General features: G+C 39.9%; 1 protein-coding gene across 1 annotated transcript in view; it reads right to left on the reverse strand.

Annotated features, from left to right (window-relative positions):
- Nucleotides 1–15855, reverse strand: part of KCNQ1 (potassium voltage-gated channel, KQT-like subfamily, member 1) — a gene marked incomplete at its 5' end in the record, with an annotated part of 371679 nt that extends 355824 nt beyond the window's left edge. Inside the window, one exon of the mRNA XM_010003898.1 lies at nucleotides 15743–15855. Coding sequence (XP_010002200.1) covers nucleotides 15743–15855 — 113 coding nt within the window. The remainder of the gene's footprint in view (nucleotides 1–15742) is intronic.
- Between the last annotated feature and the right edge of the window lie 3 nt (nucleotides 15856–15858).

Below are 15858 nucleotides of genomic sequence, written 5' to 3' on the forward strand. Positions count from 1 at the left end.
AGGAGCAGGCAAAATGAGGCACCATATAAAAAGAGACAATGACAAGAATTCTGATTAACAAGCAAAGAGCGCGACTGCAATTCCAAAGAACACACAGCATTTCATTTTAGCAACCAGTTGGAAACATCATCAGGTTGCATTTGTTCTGACGGGCTGAGGAAACCAAAGATGCAACTTGGTTGTCATTTTCCTAACATTGCAAGACTTTCGGATTAAACTCCCTATTACTGAGTTTTGGATCATTAAGTAAACAATTTTAAATAAAGCTGTATTGATCTTTTTTTTCCCTTTAAACAGATGGCAGTTGAAAGGAGAAGCTCATGTTTCAAAAATATCCTTTTTAACAGATGAGATAGAATAGATAAAAACAGGAAGCATTACTAAATAATAGTTTAAATACTTAAGATCAGTTGAACTACCACCAAACAGGGTAAAACTTGAGTTTAAGTTAATGTCCCCATTTGTAGAAAAAGACAGAAAGATGGCCTCAATTGCCATTATAATGATTCTTGCAAAGTGCTTGGTAACACTCAGAGAGTTGTGTACACATATAAACACTCAACCTGGAGCATTACATAGCTTATTGCAAATCAGAGGTTTACCTGACAAAGAACCAGAACAAAAAAAACCCCAAAACATTGTTTCTTGATTCAGCTGTGGCAACAGGCTTCTTTTTCTTTTATTATCTGGATGGTATTTTTGCCTTTGTATCCCTAAATTTTCTTTGAGAAAATTATCAATTCTGCATAGGCAAACACTAGTTAAAAACATCTATCAGGTTTTGGTGTGGGGAGGAGAACAAGGTCTTCTTCCTCCAGCTACAGAATGCATCATGCCTGCAGGCTCTCATCCTGCTGGAGGACTTCAACCACCCCAATATCTGCTAGAACAGTAGCTGTAGGCAATCCAGGAGACTCCTGGAGCGTACTGAGGATAACCTCTTAACCAGGTAACAGACAACCCAACCAGAGGCGATGCAATACTGGACCTGGTGGTCACCAGCGCAAGTGAGTTAATTAGGGATGTCAAGATTGGAGGCAGGCTGGGCTGCACTGACCATGCACTGACAGAATTTGCAGTCCTAAGGGATAGGGGTCAGGCAAAGGGTAAAGTCAATACTCTGAACATTAGGAAAGCAAATATCCAACTCTTAAAGAAGTTAATCAATAGGATGCCCTGGAAAGCTGCCCTCAGGGACAAAGAAAGAGAAGAGAGCTGGAAGATCATGGAACATGATCCTCCATAGAAGCTATGCTGAGACACATGGAGAACAGAGAGGTGATTCAAAACAACCAGGGTGGTTTCACCAAGGGTAATTCCTGCCTGACCAACCTGGTTGATTTCTATGATAGAGCGACAACATCAGAGGTCAAGGGAAGAGCTATGGATATCATCTATCTGGACTTCTGTAAGGCCTTAGACATGGTTCCCCACATCTTTCTCTCTAAATTAGAGAGATATGGCTTTGATGGGCTGGCTGCCCAGTGGATAAGGAATTGGTTGGATAGTTGCATACAGAGAATAGTGATCAACTGCTCCATGTCCATACGGAGTTTGGTGACAAGTGGTGTCTCTCAGGGTTCCATACTAGGACTAGTTGTGTTTAATACCTTCATCAGTGCCACAGATAGTGGGATCAAGTGCACCATCAGCAAGTTTGCAGATGATACTAAGCTGAGCAGTGACTGACATGCCTGAAGGATGGGATGGATCCCATTAAGAGGGACATGGATAAGCTCAAGAAGTGGGCCCATGTGAACTTCATTAAGTTGAACAAGGCCAAGTGCAAAGTTCTCTACCTGGGTTGGGGCAGTCCTCAGTATTAATACAGACTGAGGGACAAGGGGATTGAAAGCAGCCATGAGAAGGACTTGGGAGCACTGGTCGATGAAAGGCTGGACATAAGCCAGCTGTGTGTGCTCACAGCTCAGAAAGCCAACCATATCCTGGGCTGTATCAAAAGAAGCATAACCAGCAGATCAAGGCAATTTATTCTCCCTCTGTACTCTGCTCTGGTGAGACCCCACCTGGAGTACTGCATCTAGCTCTGAAGTCCTTGGCACAAGAATATTCAGGCACCCCACCACAAGCTAAGTAACATTGTAGCTTTGACATATTTGGGAAGTGAGCCAACGTGGTGTTCCTCTACCCAGGACACAAGTATATCTGATGAAAGGTTTATCTTTCCTTTCAACTCCCTATCAACTACAGAATTCAGTGCAAACATATTCATGTAGGAAAGTGAGAAAGAAAGTGGTCTCAATGGAATTTCAGCATCTCTGAAGCCTTCAGCTGACAGTAGATAACAGCATTACCCGTTGTTAGATATGGTTCTTCATAAAAGCTTTCAACTGGCAACTCCTACATACTGAGCCCCAGTTGTAGGCAAAACTCAAGAGTTCTTCAGACCAACAATAACAGCAGAACTGCTCAGTAAAGTACCACACAAGCTAATCATCAGTGCAACAGTTCAGAACTTGATAAAGATATGGACACTGCTCCAAGTCACTGTTTGACATGTCACAAAAAAAGGAGACATTAAGGTAATGAGGTATGTTGATGCTGAAGTCTGGTGAATTTTGACAACAGAAGGATACTTCATTTCTGCAAGCTTGTGAAAGATCTTATACTGCATTAACTCAGAGCCTCCTCTCCAGCCTCTTTCAGCTTCAGACAAATGACCTTGAGGATTAATGAGAAGGCCTGAGTTTATCTGCTATGGATCATCATACAAGTGCTTTCCACCATGTATCTATGGCAACCACGCAGCACCTGGTTAAAGCAACTCCTGCACATTGATATATCTGAGCTGGTCATGAATGGGCCACCAGCAAGTCAATGCTCACTGTCAATTAACCCTAGTGACTGAGGAGACAGGACAATTTTGTCACTAGTTCACCTATTACAACACAACTCCAGATGTTGGGTAACCTGCCCTGCTGATGATCCCACTAACTAGTTGAATTTCAGGGACACAATGGCTACTGTTAATACCTTAGAGATAGCTCAAGGACTAACGGACGACTAAAAGAGCCTCATAAAAATAGTCACATGGCATCAGGATACAAAAGTATTGCTCATAACATAATCTGCTGGTAAAATGATACTCAAATGCTGAGAGACACAGAATGCCCTTCATATGCATTTTCAAGGGCACAGCTATCACCCCTCACTTCTGGATGAGATCATCCAGCTCTGTTAAGTCCTAGATGGGCTGACACCTCCTTTCATGCTGAAATTAGAAAGTTCTTGCAACAAAACCCATCGACCCTGAGATACAGGAGAATCTATTCAACAGCATGCTCAGTTGTGAGCATCTCTCCTACAAAAAGGAGTACCAGAAAAGGAGTGGGAGTAACACAAATTAAACTTATATATGTATATATTAGCACTCCAGAGAATTACAGAAATTAAGCAATTTATTTCTGATAATTCTGTCCAAGATCTTAGCATCTGATACTTGCTATCGAGGATAATAAACTAGCCTATTATTGAAAAGCTGGGAAATTATTTTGAGGTGAAAAACCAAAATAGGAGAGAACAATGCAGACCCAACTTCATGGATGCTACCACGTGGCAAAAAAATAACAATCAAGATGCTCTCAAAAATTCCCCTATAGTGAGACCAAGGTATAGATCCATTTCTCACAAAGTACCCAAAATGTGCAAGGTACTTGCTTCAGCAACAATGTTGTCACTGCTAAGGATTCTGATGACAAGAGAGTTAACAGAAAGAGACAGTTCCTTTGAAACCCTGATACAACTGTCACTTCTCTTAGCTACATGAGAATAACCAACAACCCACCCACTACAATCCACTAGATTTCCATCACCTGCTCACTGTTAAATCAGCCTGTAATATAATTCAGATATGGTGGACTCAAGTAACAATCTACAATATTTCATCCCAAAGATCTTCACCAGTTTCAACAGCTTCTCTTGGAAAAGAGTAGTTCCTGTTACCACAGTAGCCACATATTGAAGTTTTAAAAATTTATTCCATCTTTCTGCAAGTGTATTGGAAGTACTAACAGAGAAAGCACCTAAAGAGCACATATCCTGTGTATCCAGGCAGCTAAATCCCCCAGAGGTAAAGAAATTTGGCCATTTCAGGTAGCACAAAGGCCAGACTACCTGCAGAAACAGAAAGGCTGGACACAGAGAGAGCACCAGCCCCTCCACCTTACACACACATGCCAAATGCAGGACAACTCAAGTGCTGCAAGGTTAAGAACTGGCCCAGCTCCCATGATCAGCATATATGCCTTTCACAGTGTACATGCAGAATCCTGGATACCCGTCCCACAGCAGGATCAATCACACCTAAATGAACATTGATAAATGTTTTTTCTTGTTTGTCAGTGCCTTCCAGCAAGGCGATTCTACAGCCTTTGCAGGCAAGGCAGTTCGTTGCTCCACTATCCATACAGTGAGACAGAAGAAATTCAAAGTATGTTTAAAAACAAATGCTTTTACTCCATCACAGTCTGAAACTAAATTAACAGGTTATTGGTTTTGACAAATCTATGCTGACTGCTAAAATACGTTGTATAAACTAACAGACTAATTTCCTTCAAGTGCTAAGTAATAGCTCGATTACCTGCTAGGCAGTTTCCAGCAGAATCCCTCAAGACAATAATCACATGGTACTTTGCATACATTATTTCAATAATGACCAACATAGACCATATGCAGGCTTCCTAAAGTGCATACTGCTTGTTTGAAAAGTGTTTGATATAAAACTTTCCTCAGAAAAAGAACACCACATCAGCAGAGGCTAAAAGTTAGTATAAAAACATGCTTGAATGTTATCTATGCTACTTTATAGAAGAGATACAAGCTAGTGTCCCTATTCTCTTTTAGATACTATACACTGAAAATTTCTAGAGATTATGCTTTTCTCATAGTACATCACATCTTCACACAGTCTGCTCAAAACTTTACAGTGAGACTTGAAGAATGCGTCATGTTTTATATTAAAGCCACACAAAAAAACCGTTGCAGAGTTGAGGAATAATCTCAGTGTTTGACAATAAGAATGCAAGAAGCAATTCACATGCCCAAGAAGGACTAGCATTAACACAGCACTGCTACAGCCTTGCATTTGCTGCAAAACCTGCAGAATCCAAAGGCCTTGTTTTCTGCCTCAACATTATTTTAGCATTTTTCTCATTTTTATGGTTCAAATACAAAGTTGTCCAAATAAGATGACATAACAACAATAATAGTTATTAAGAGCTCTCTTGAATTAATAGAACTACAAAGGCATCCAACTACTATGACCATGTAAGACAAAACCAGATGTCTCTGTCATATTTTATATACTGTTGACACAGGTTGCTCAGAGTGTTCAGCAGCAAGATGCTGGATGATGTGCTGAAATAGAAAACATCAAGTGAGCAGGCTTATTTTGGGTGAAGTGCTCAGATAATCCATTATCAATACTTTCTAGGTCAGGGATAAGGTAACAGCATACAACTACACGAAGTTTACTCACACTATGGATAAAGCAATACACATTTATTTACTGTCAGGTTTTACTACATTTCAGTGTCTTCTAAAGACAGGAGTGAATAACAAACAAATCAAATAATCTCAACTAGATCTACATAGGAAGTATATTTTTTAAAAAAATCAGCACTATTTGCAAAAGTTTGTAAAGGACAGATAAAGCCTCTGTTCTACAGAATAAAAACACCGCTGATTCTTAACACAATCAGCACAGGGCGTTCTCTTTTTTGAAGCCACAGGATGGCAGATCTTTCCTCTTGTCTCTGTCGACTATCTTCATTGCCCTACACAGATAATTGGGCAGAGGCATTTAGCATGAGATTAGCACAGCAGGCAACTATTTCCTGCATCCATTCTCCTTTGCTCTACTTGTCAACATCCTTACAGGAGATGAGGCACCTCCAGATCTTAGTTGGACTGTGGTGCCCTCAAGGGTTATTGTGAAAAAGAAGAGTCCAGCTAATTCCAGGCCATTTTCAGCTGACAAACAGTTTTGCTGAGAAGGGGATAGCTGCTGCAGAAACAAACATATCCTTACTTCGCAGAAGGAAGTTACTTTTACTATGGAGTGGAGCCTTTGTTGTACTAGCATTGAGCAAGGGTTCTGTAACCTTTGCCTCCAGTGCCATGCTTCTGCTATTAAACCTAGTGCCTTCGGAGAGGATCCAGGGAAGCAACCTGACAGCTGATGATTTACATTCTGTTCCCAAACTGCAACCCAATTTTCTACCCTATCCAAACCATACAAAACTATGTAATATTAACCTTGTTAAAAAATTAAAAATTTTTACAAGTTTAAAGCAGTTAAATATATCCCCAAGACTTCACAGATTACATTTGTAGAAGAGACTAGCGACTTCTGAGCACTGAAGTCATAGATACCCAAGCTAGAACAATCTCCTTGTGCCAGTTCAAGACTGCTGCATGACAGTGAGCAGCTTATTGCAAACAGCATGACCACTTTCTGGTCTAGAGGGGACAAGCCTGTGTTCTTTTCCAGTTTAGAACACAGGCAAGTAGAAAAGGACAGAGAGAGGACACCATTAATTTTCAGAAATCTACAGTGAAACTACTGGTGAGATAGTGAAAAACCTGAGTATACCAGTTACATAATTTAACAGATTTACTACAGACAACAGCCATGTGTACAAAGTAAAAGTTCATACACAATTAACACCACAAGAGGCTCAGTCTTTCAGAAAAAAAACAAAACCACCTTATTTTGAGTAAAAATGTTGAGTGCTTACACATCCTGTGAAAAATTACTGACAGGTAATTTTAGTTGTAATTTTGAAGATGTGTATAAAAGCTTCTGTCTTTAGTAGATACTCTCACTGGAAAGCAAGTACCTATTCATATAGTGAAGTTAAACATGTTGATCTTTCTTGCAGAAACAAAAGAGAATTATTATTATTATTGTAAAAGTAGATGTATCCTCTATGTACGATTTTCATTATGCGTCAGAGTAAAGCTAACAGATGATAAACAACAGCATGACTTGTTAGGATAAACAAAGATAAGTATTTGATACTATTCCAATACCTTAGTTCACTAAGAACAGTACATATCTCATCTGAAGTTAGCACTAGTGAAGTTACATAAAAAAGCACTTGCTTTTACAAGATCCCCAGCAGAAAAATGCACACAAAAGAAAAGGAACTTTATACTTGGGAGTAAAACCTTCCAGTTTTCTATTACAAATATGACAAAATTGTATTATCAAATGATATATAATAAGTCCATCGACATTAGGTAAAGATGTGTGAGAATAATGTTCCTATTGAAAAACTGAATATGAAATTCAAACATCAGGATCAGTATTTCCAGAAGCAGAAGAAAATGGAAAGGATGCAGAAACCCTATGCTAGGTCTGTTTTGGCTTTGGTTAACATTTTTCATAAAATACTAAAACATGACACTGATTGTGAAGAACATATGAGGAAAACTAAATAGACCTATTCATGAAACATTGATAGGAAAAGCTAAAGGCCACCTAATGACTTGCAGTATAATTTCCTATTTTGATTAGTTTATAGCTTTCAAAAGAATGAACTTCAAAAGCTGCAGCTTAGAGCTCAGTTTATGCCTTGCATGAGGGTCCACACACAAGCAATTTCTCCTCTTAAACTCCAAAATTATTCAGTCAGTTTTGAGAAAATTTGCGTTCATTAACACACATACCACTGGCAGTTCTGACACTAAAGCACTTGAGAGTAAAAATTTCCTTTTGTCATAGTGGTTACCCTAAGGTTTAAGAAATAATTGCTTTCCCTTTGTGCCTATTGTAATTTTTCCAGGTCCTAAGTTTTCTGTTGTAAAGTGTGGACATTAAGGAAGAAAGCACTTAAGAAATATGGGACAGTACTTTAAAAAAACCAAACTAAGCCCTTGCACTATACTTACACACTTATCCAAGCCCTGCTTTGTACTTTTTCAATTTCTTACAGCTCCTTGAGCACATAAAACAGCTGTTACTTTCCCCATGAAGTGGGCAAAAGAGGAAGAGGAACATCCATGTGTCTTCAAAAACTGATCACGCCAGAAAAGGGAAAAGTTCACACCAAGCACCTCCTCAGTGTTCCACATAAGCTTGACCTCGTGGTCAAAGAAAACTACTTGAGATTTACAGCAGGTTTAGAATTTTCTATTAAAAAAAAACCACCACCTAAAAACTAGAGTAAAATTAATGTTACATCTTACTACTAAAGCATTGAACACTCCCTTTGTTATTAAATATAAATATATACACATACATATTTATCTTACTGGCAGGAGGTAAAATATTGTAGCTACTACCATAGTGGAAGCTTGCAAATACATGTGCTCCCTCATTATCATTACTAGCGTTATAATGGTTCTCACTGACCATTATGCCAGATGAAGCATGAGAAGAGCCAGTACCTTACCTAAAAGCTCACTAATCTACACATCCTTCTGTAACTTAGCCTACCCACCAGGCTTATTTGCAACTGGAATCTTTCCAATGCATTTGGACTGTTGGACCTCTTGGCAGTAGGCAAAAAACACCTTGCCCCCAACAAGACACTGTTTTCCATCTGGAACTGAATGAACGAGTGTTCACAGCTTTTATGTTTAGTCACTAATACACATTAAACAATCTATTAACACACAAAATTAATGAGGTACTGCCAAGTTTAAAGTCAGCAAAGCACTGTGCCTGTGCATAGTTCCCTACAGCATATGTGGGCACTGTTGTTTGTAATACATCCAGTACTCAGGCATTTGGAGCCCAGCCTAATTAGTTCACTGCAATTGAATATCAACTCTAGCCTTGATTCAGCTGCACTGAAGGTTTTGAAAGAGGCCCATCTACACAGACTTGCACTTTTTTTTCCTGGCACTTGAAGAGCCAGGACAAGGAAATGTGCCAGAATTGCCCAACCAACCATTTGACAGATATACAGAAATGTGAATACTGCACTTACTGGATTTCTTAAGATCATTCATGTGCAACTTTTCAAGGTAGAATAATTCTTTTCCTGGAGGAAAGTAAACACCAAAGAAGGACTTGAAATTTTATAGTGGAAGGATGATAGGAAAAGAGAACAAGCCTACTCCCAGAAAAGCCTGCCCAAATTTAATAAATTTTTAACTTCTGTGCATATTCCACCAAGTTGTTTCTCCACCATACACAACCACTCTCCACTGAACATTAGAGTTCAGAAGTTTACAGTCTTCTGCTTCCATCAGTTACTCAAAACCCTAAACATCAGTACAATTACAAAGTCTTTTTTTTGTCCCCACAGAACTCCTTTCCCTCACACAGCTTCTGTGACTGCAGCCCACAGGTCAAGATCATAATTTTCAAGTAGCCAGCCATATCATGATATGCATTTCAGAATAGAAATTAAACTTATGTAATGATTGATAGAGATTCAGTGTGCCTTCAAAATGCATTTTTAATTGAAAGATATCCAGCTTTTCACCTTCCTTCCTCTTTAACAATCGAAACGTTTCCATGATTACTTCCATGCAGCAATCATTAAACGTTAAAAGCAATGCAAAGATGGTAGTTTAGTCAAAGCGACTTCCAGGCATTAACTATCAGTGGCTGACATTGAGAACATCTGGCTTCCAATACTGCATTTCTTTCTGATGACAGTCAATTACTAAGTAAACTTGGATAATATTTTTTTTTTCCATTTTTAGCCAACTATGCAGTTATCAGGATAAGAAATGCAGATACTAATAACTTTTACTGTCCCACTGGAAGATAAAAACTGGGACCCCTCAACTACACTGCAACTACACTGTCACTCCCGAGATCTTCTTGGCACAGACTTGGACTGGTCTCAGTCACAGGACAGCAAAGCAGTCTGGAGCAAAAATGAAACTTCTGTCAAGTTACGAACTGAGAAACACTGCACTATGCAAGAGTGGAAAGCTGTATATTGGCCAACCTGAATATTGTCTAAATCACACAAGTCCCAAAGAAACACCTTCATGCAATATTGTAGGTAAGGAGCTACACTCTGGCATGCAGCAGGGAAGCAGGGGGCAGATAAACCTCTAAGTCACTTCTCTACCTCATCTGTATCCAATATCTGCCAAGACTCAAAACGTCAATATCTGGCTGATGAGCAAACAGGGCTGACACTGCAACAGCAACTCCTAAACATTAACACATTGTCTTATATGTACGATTAGCTACGATGATGGAATAAGCAAATTTGAGAATATGTAAAGCTGGCTTTCCAGTCCCTTTTCTTCTTAGATAAAAGTATTACCAAGCATATTGCTAGATACACAGAGCTAGGTTGTAAAGATGTCCACTCCACTGCAAATCCAAATGCTAGACTGCAGAAAGGGAAAATAAAAAAACAAAAGCTCACCTTGTTTCCACTTCATTTTTCCTAATTGCCAGCTTTGAGCATATGTGTGACCTCAAAGATCTACATAAGCCACTGCACATCCGTAACACTCTATGCTCTCAAAAACATTTAATGAAAAGTGGCAGATTCATACTACTACAATCACATTGAGCATGAAGGGATGGGAGTTCCAGGTTCCAGTAACACAAATGAATACTAAATGCTGGTTGCCAGTAACAGGAGCTTACAGACAAAAGGCATATAGAAAGAAAAACAAACATTTGTTCACATCAGCCTCTGCATAACAAGAAGCATAATCTCTCTCTCAAACATGCCAAAATGAGGGTGCCAACTTGGCCTCAACTAAACTACCTCAGTCTTGACAAGACAAAAAAAGCTAAACCAGGGTCTTCTTGCAGTTGACTGCAGCAGAAAGAACATGACTGTGATCTAATTCTTTTTCTTACCTTCCACTTAGAAAAGCCATGCTTATTTTGGAGGATTTAAATCTCCTTTTAAAAATAGAAGTAATAATCTGTAAATCCAAGTTTAAACCACAGAAATCTTGTGTGCAAGTCCAAACCATAGTACTTTGTATGTTTTGCCTCCTTTTTTTGCCACTCGGTTTACTTAGTCTGGAAGAAAAAGTCATGTGTGAGTACACGCAAGCTAATTATTCTATGGGTCTTCTCAACAGTTTACGCACCATGTACGAACCAGTAGGTTTGCACTACATTTAGAAACATGACAAAAATGGTTTTTTTTAGTTGGAGTTATGCTTCTTCCTCACAGTATTGTATGTAAACAGTATTACGTAAACACTGTATTGCCTTTAATAATTGAATATTGTCAGTTCTAATACACATGCAACTGGAATATTCTATCTACCCTTGCTTCTTATCTTTGCATGTGTACACGTGCAGCCACACTTTAAGAGTTTACCTGCTTCTAGAGACCTGTCTCTCAAATCTCAACCATCAGCCAGTCCAAACTTATGTAAACATCTTGGGATTCAAACAAACTCAATGACAACCATTGCCGATTAAGCCAAACCTATACAAAGGCAAAGTAAATTGAACCAGGTACACTAAGGTAAAGATAAGATAGAAGCTGATTATCTTGCATGGCAACAAAGGAGAACTGCCATACCAGAACAGACCAATAGTCCATCGGTTTCCAAATTGCTCCCTCTGGTAACAGCCAACATTTCAAAGAATTTAGGGTGTCAACATGCAGCATTTGTTGCCAGAAGTCTTTGCTTGCCATACTGAGAGTGAGAGAAATCACCAGAAAGCTCACAACACAACTTCCTTCAGACACTTTTTAAGATGTTTTACTCTAAACTACTTAAAAGAAGGTGAGCAGCTCTTCTCTCACACACTTAAATATAAAATAATTTTAAGTATCAGAAGACTTCACTTACTCTTTCAGTAATCTCCAACACTGGAACAGTCCCAGGATTTCAGCAGGCCACTATGAGGACAGAATATAAGCTTCTATTGTCCTTCTACTTCTCTTCACAATCACAACTTAAAAACTCAATTCCGTAAGGCCACAGAACATTTCACCTCTCAAAGGCACTACCCCAAGGTGCACTACTATGATAAGTGCGATAAGATGCCCTAGCTCTCAAGGTCATTGAGAACAGTGGCACTTAGTCTTTTCCTCACCACTGACAGCCACGGGTGGTTTGATGGTTCTGGCAGGACATTATCATACATGCAGCCATAACACATGAATGAAAATTAAATTTAATACAACATCAAACCAAGTCAGGTAGCTGAAATAAAAGGTTATCATCTCTGCTAATATTTTAAAGCAGCTTTCTTGAGTGGTAAATTTATAGCCAAATCCCCATTCCTTCTCACCATAGAGACTATTTCCACCGCCTATAAAAATCTAGTATAAATGAGGTACAATAATTCAGTTCTTGAATTCAAGTCTCACTTGAGATGTTTCTGCTCTTTTGTCTGAGCAAATGAAGACAAATCTCAGAAGAGACCTGTGCAGAATTCAGCTGGTTTAATCAGCGACTGTGATATCCAGTTATCCTGGATTATTAAAAACATCAGCAAGAGAGAAAAAAATAGACATTCTGCAACTTGGAAAACAGGTATTTTAGATGCCTTTTGAAAGAAAGTAAGTATTCAGAAGTAAACAAGTCATTTTCCTTATCAAGTACAGCAACCCTATATGACTGTGCAAGATATCCAGATTCCATCCTTTAGATAAAGGGGTATATAAGGGGCACACCAGAACATACAATAATCAATATGAAAGAAACATACCAACACAGATTCTGTGGATTAAAGCTTGGTGTTTGACTTCCCTTTTCTAAACATTATGAAACTGAGAAAAATCAGTTGAGCATTAGTTCTTAGCTATTAGTATTCTAGATACCACTGGCTAAGACTCCTGAGCAGGAAAAGGGTGTGACAGGCAATCAGTAGATGTAGGTCTTATCGCATGATAAACAGTGTTTCAACAACCAGCCAGAGATACAGGTCCAGAACAAGTTACATTCTCTATTCCGGGAGTTGCTTCTAAATTTAATCATTTCAGCATGTAGTTAAGAACACAGCCACACGCTTGGCACAATGTGGAACAGTGCAATAGATCCAAAATGAAGATGCCCTCAGTGCTGGTTGCTTCCATCTTTGGGCTAGATCTTGGCCAGGACCTCCTATAGAGCTTTGGTCTTTATGCCCCGATTTAATACCACTCCTGTTCCCTCTCAATCTTTAAGACATTGACCAAGACCACCCAAGCAGCTGAAAGCCCCCAGAATAAAGCAGGAGGTAACTATAAGAAGGAATCACAAAAAGATTGCAGATAAATTACATCAGTCTCTTCAAGATCATTTCAGCAGAAGAAACAATCAGGGTCCTTGCACATCACAAGGTAAAACCCAGCATAGCACTCTAAAAATGTCTGTTCGTATGCTGACAACAAAATAGCCAATATATTTCCTCCCAAGGGAGAGAAGCACACACATGCCAGGGGTGGGAAGTGTATTATAGCTCTGAGTCCTTCATAGCTCTGCAGCTTATCACTTGTGACCAAGTGCTGGCAAAAAGCTAGCAAACCACATGCAAAAATCAGGTCCCACGCCTCCGTCAGAGCAGAAGCTGAGACACACCAACTTCTCTGGGTCAGACAAACTGTCTGCCTTACCAGTTGAGTTTAGTAACTAACGTCTGCTTCATAGCAACTATTAATCCACCCATACTAAGCATCTGACTGGCAGGGGCTGTAATACAAGAGAGCATTCCATGGTGCAGCAGAAAGAAAGCATTCCTGGAAGTTGCTTTGGGAGCTCAGAAAGAAAGGGAGTTGAGAGAGGTATGGACCAAAGATCAGTAACCTAAAACATTTATCAGGCACAAAAAAAGCAGACTTATCTACCACAGAAATACAGAGAAGTTGGGATGGCTGAGAACAGCATAGACTCAATTCCCTCTGCTGGTGGAAAAAGCGAGGCTACCTAAAAACACACACAGTACTTGCAGATTGCCCTGCAAGAAACATAGCAGGGTGTTAGTACCTTCTTCTGTCTCTTAAGAATCCTAAGGAATTTGTACAATGCTTACTAAGAGGCTTGAGAATATTTATGCCATTGTCATTCACCATTTCATCAGAAGAATGAAGGCAGAGAAACACTGGGGCTAAAGCTTACAACATGGGTGTGTATTGGTGGACAGACAAGCAATGCCTTCCTGTATGTATTATAACCTCTTTCCTAAAGTAGCATTACAAAATCTGAATTCTTGCATGAACAGTATTAATCCAGACTGCTAATGCTTGGAAAAAACAAAACAAACAAAAAAATAAATCATACGGGAATCTTAGGTCCCTTACATAAAGGGACCTAACAGGTTTTTTTTTTTCCTAGGCCCACTGTCAGGGTGTAGAGAAGATTGGTTAAGATACTGCACACAATTTACTGTCCCTTCTATACAAAATTTGAGATACCTGAAAAAGGTCAGAAATCTTAAAAGATGACTGCCTAAAACTCCTTTACGGGGTGGGGAGGTGGGGGGAAGAATTCATATTCCTGGAAGTGTTTTACCAAGTTGTTCAACCACAAGTATTAGATCCTTCATAATTTTGGTCATTAACTGTTTTGACATCTAATAGCATTATCATAAACCTAAGGAGAACGGAGCCCACAATTATCTCAGCAGCTGCACACAGTCATCTCCCAATTAAATCCATTCAGATGACAGCTGTTTTCCCTCCACTAAAACAAAGGTGGTACCACTTACCCAACTACCTAAAAATTCCAGAATCCTCAAATGTGGAATAAAATCCTACAAACCTGATTGACTTAAAATCATAATTCAATAATTAGATCATAAACCCCGATTTTTATCGGTCTTCTGTATTAGGATTTTGACCACAAAACCTTTAGCTGTTGTAATAAAGATATTGAAATAAGTGTATTTCTGTGTGCAGATCTCTTTACCTCTAGCTGTTGTAATAAGGATATTGAAATAAGTGTATTTCTGTGTGCAGAGGCATTAAATAAACAGACATCATGATTCTGCCTGACCTTATTACCTACCTTCAAAACATGCAAATTGCTCAAGGGTCACACAAGCTTTTGACAACATCTCTATTAAAAAGCATTTAGCATGGAGGCACTTGTTGAGATCCTTATTCACCACAAACGTGCCACACGTGGCTCAGAGTTGATGCTGTGCTCCACAGTGAACATTTTACCCAGAGAAGTCCTCAACTTGCCTGCAGCTTAGTGGCTTTAACATCCTCCAAACGTCATCGTCCTCCTTCCTCTCTAAAAACAACTGCAATAGCATGCACACCTGATAGGACAAGGAGTTAGAGCAAGGGGCAGCAAGAGGCAAGGAAAAGGAGCATCAACTCTTTTCCTCCTCCCAACAGGGCTGCGACACCGAGAACACACCGAGTCAGTCAGAAATTGTGCAGTGAGCTGAAAAATCAGGAGTCACTGCTTTAAAAATTACTAATGAAAGGACAACACTGTTACCTACTTAATTTCCACGCTCAGAATTAATAAGAAATTTCCACTCCCAGAGTAACTTTCCAAAGACCACTGCCTGCAGCCAGCTCCTGAACCGAAATACACCCATTCCCGTTTAAAAGAAGATGAAACTTTCCCCTGAGGTGCACATTTTTGTTTTCTCCCGCTTCACACCTGTGGAAAAAAACACCACCGTGTTTGGGAAGAGGTTCAAGCTTCGAGTGGTTCCGGGGAGCTCCGGGGCTGGGGCTGCGGCGGGACGAGCCCCGGGCGGGACGGGAGGCAGCGGGACGAGCACGCCGCAGGGACCAGCCCCGAGCTCGACAGGACGAGCCGCTGTAGCCGCAGCCCTGAGACGGAACAGGTGGACCCGGAGGGGAACGAGGCGAGTACTCACACGGTGAAGTGGTACACAAAGCACTTCCATCCCGTGGGACGCTCCAAGAAGTTGTACACCCTGCCCTGGACGCTGCTGCGGCTCAGCAGGGGCTGGCAGAGGCTGTAGATGGAGAC

Source organism: Chaetura pelagica, unplaced genomic scaffold, assembly GCF_000747805.2.
Source record: "Chaetura pelagica isolate M959 unplaced genomic scaffold, ChaPel_1.0 scaffold28, whole genome shotgun sequence".
Classification (NCBI taxonomy): domain Eukaryota; kingdom Metazoa; phylum Chordata; class Aves; order Apodiformes; family Apodidae; genus Chaetura; species Chaetura pelagica.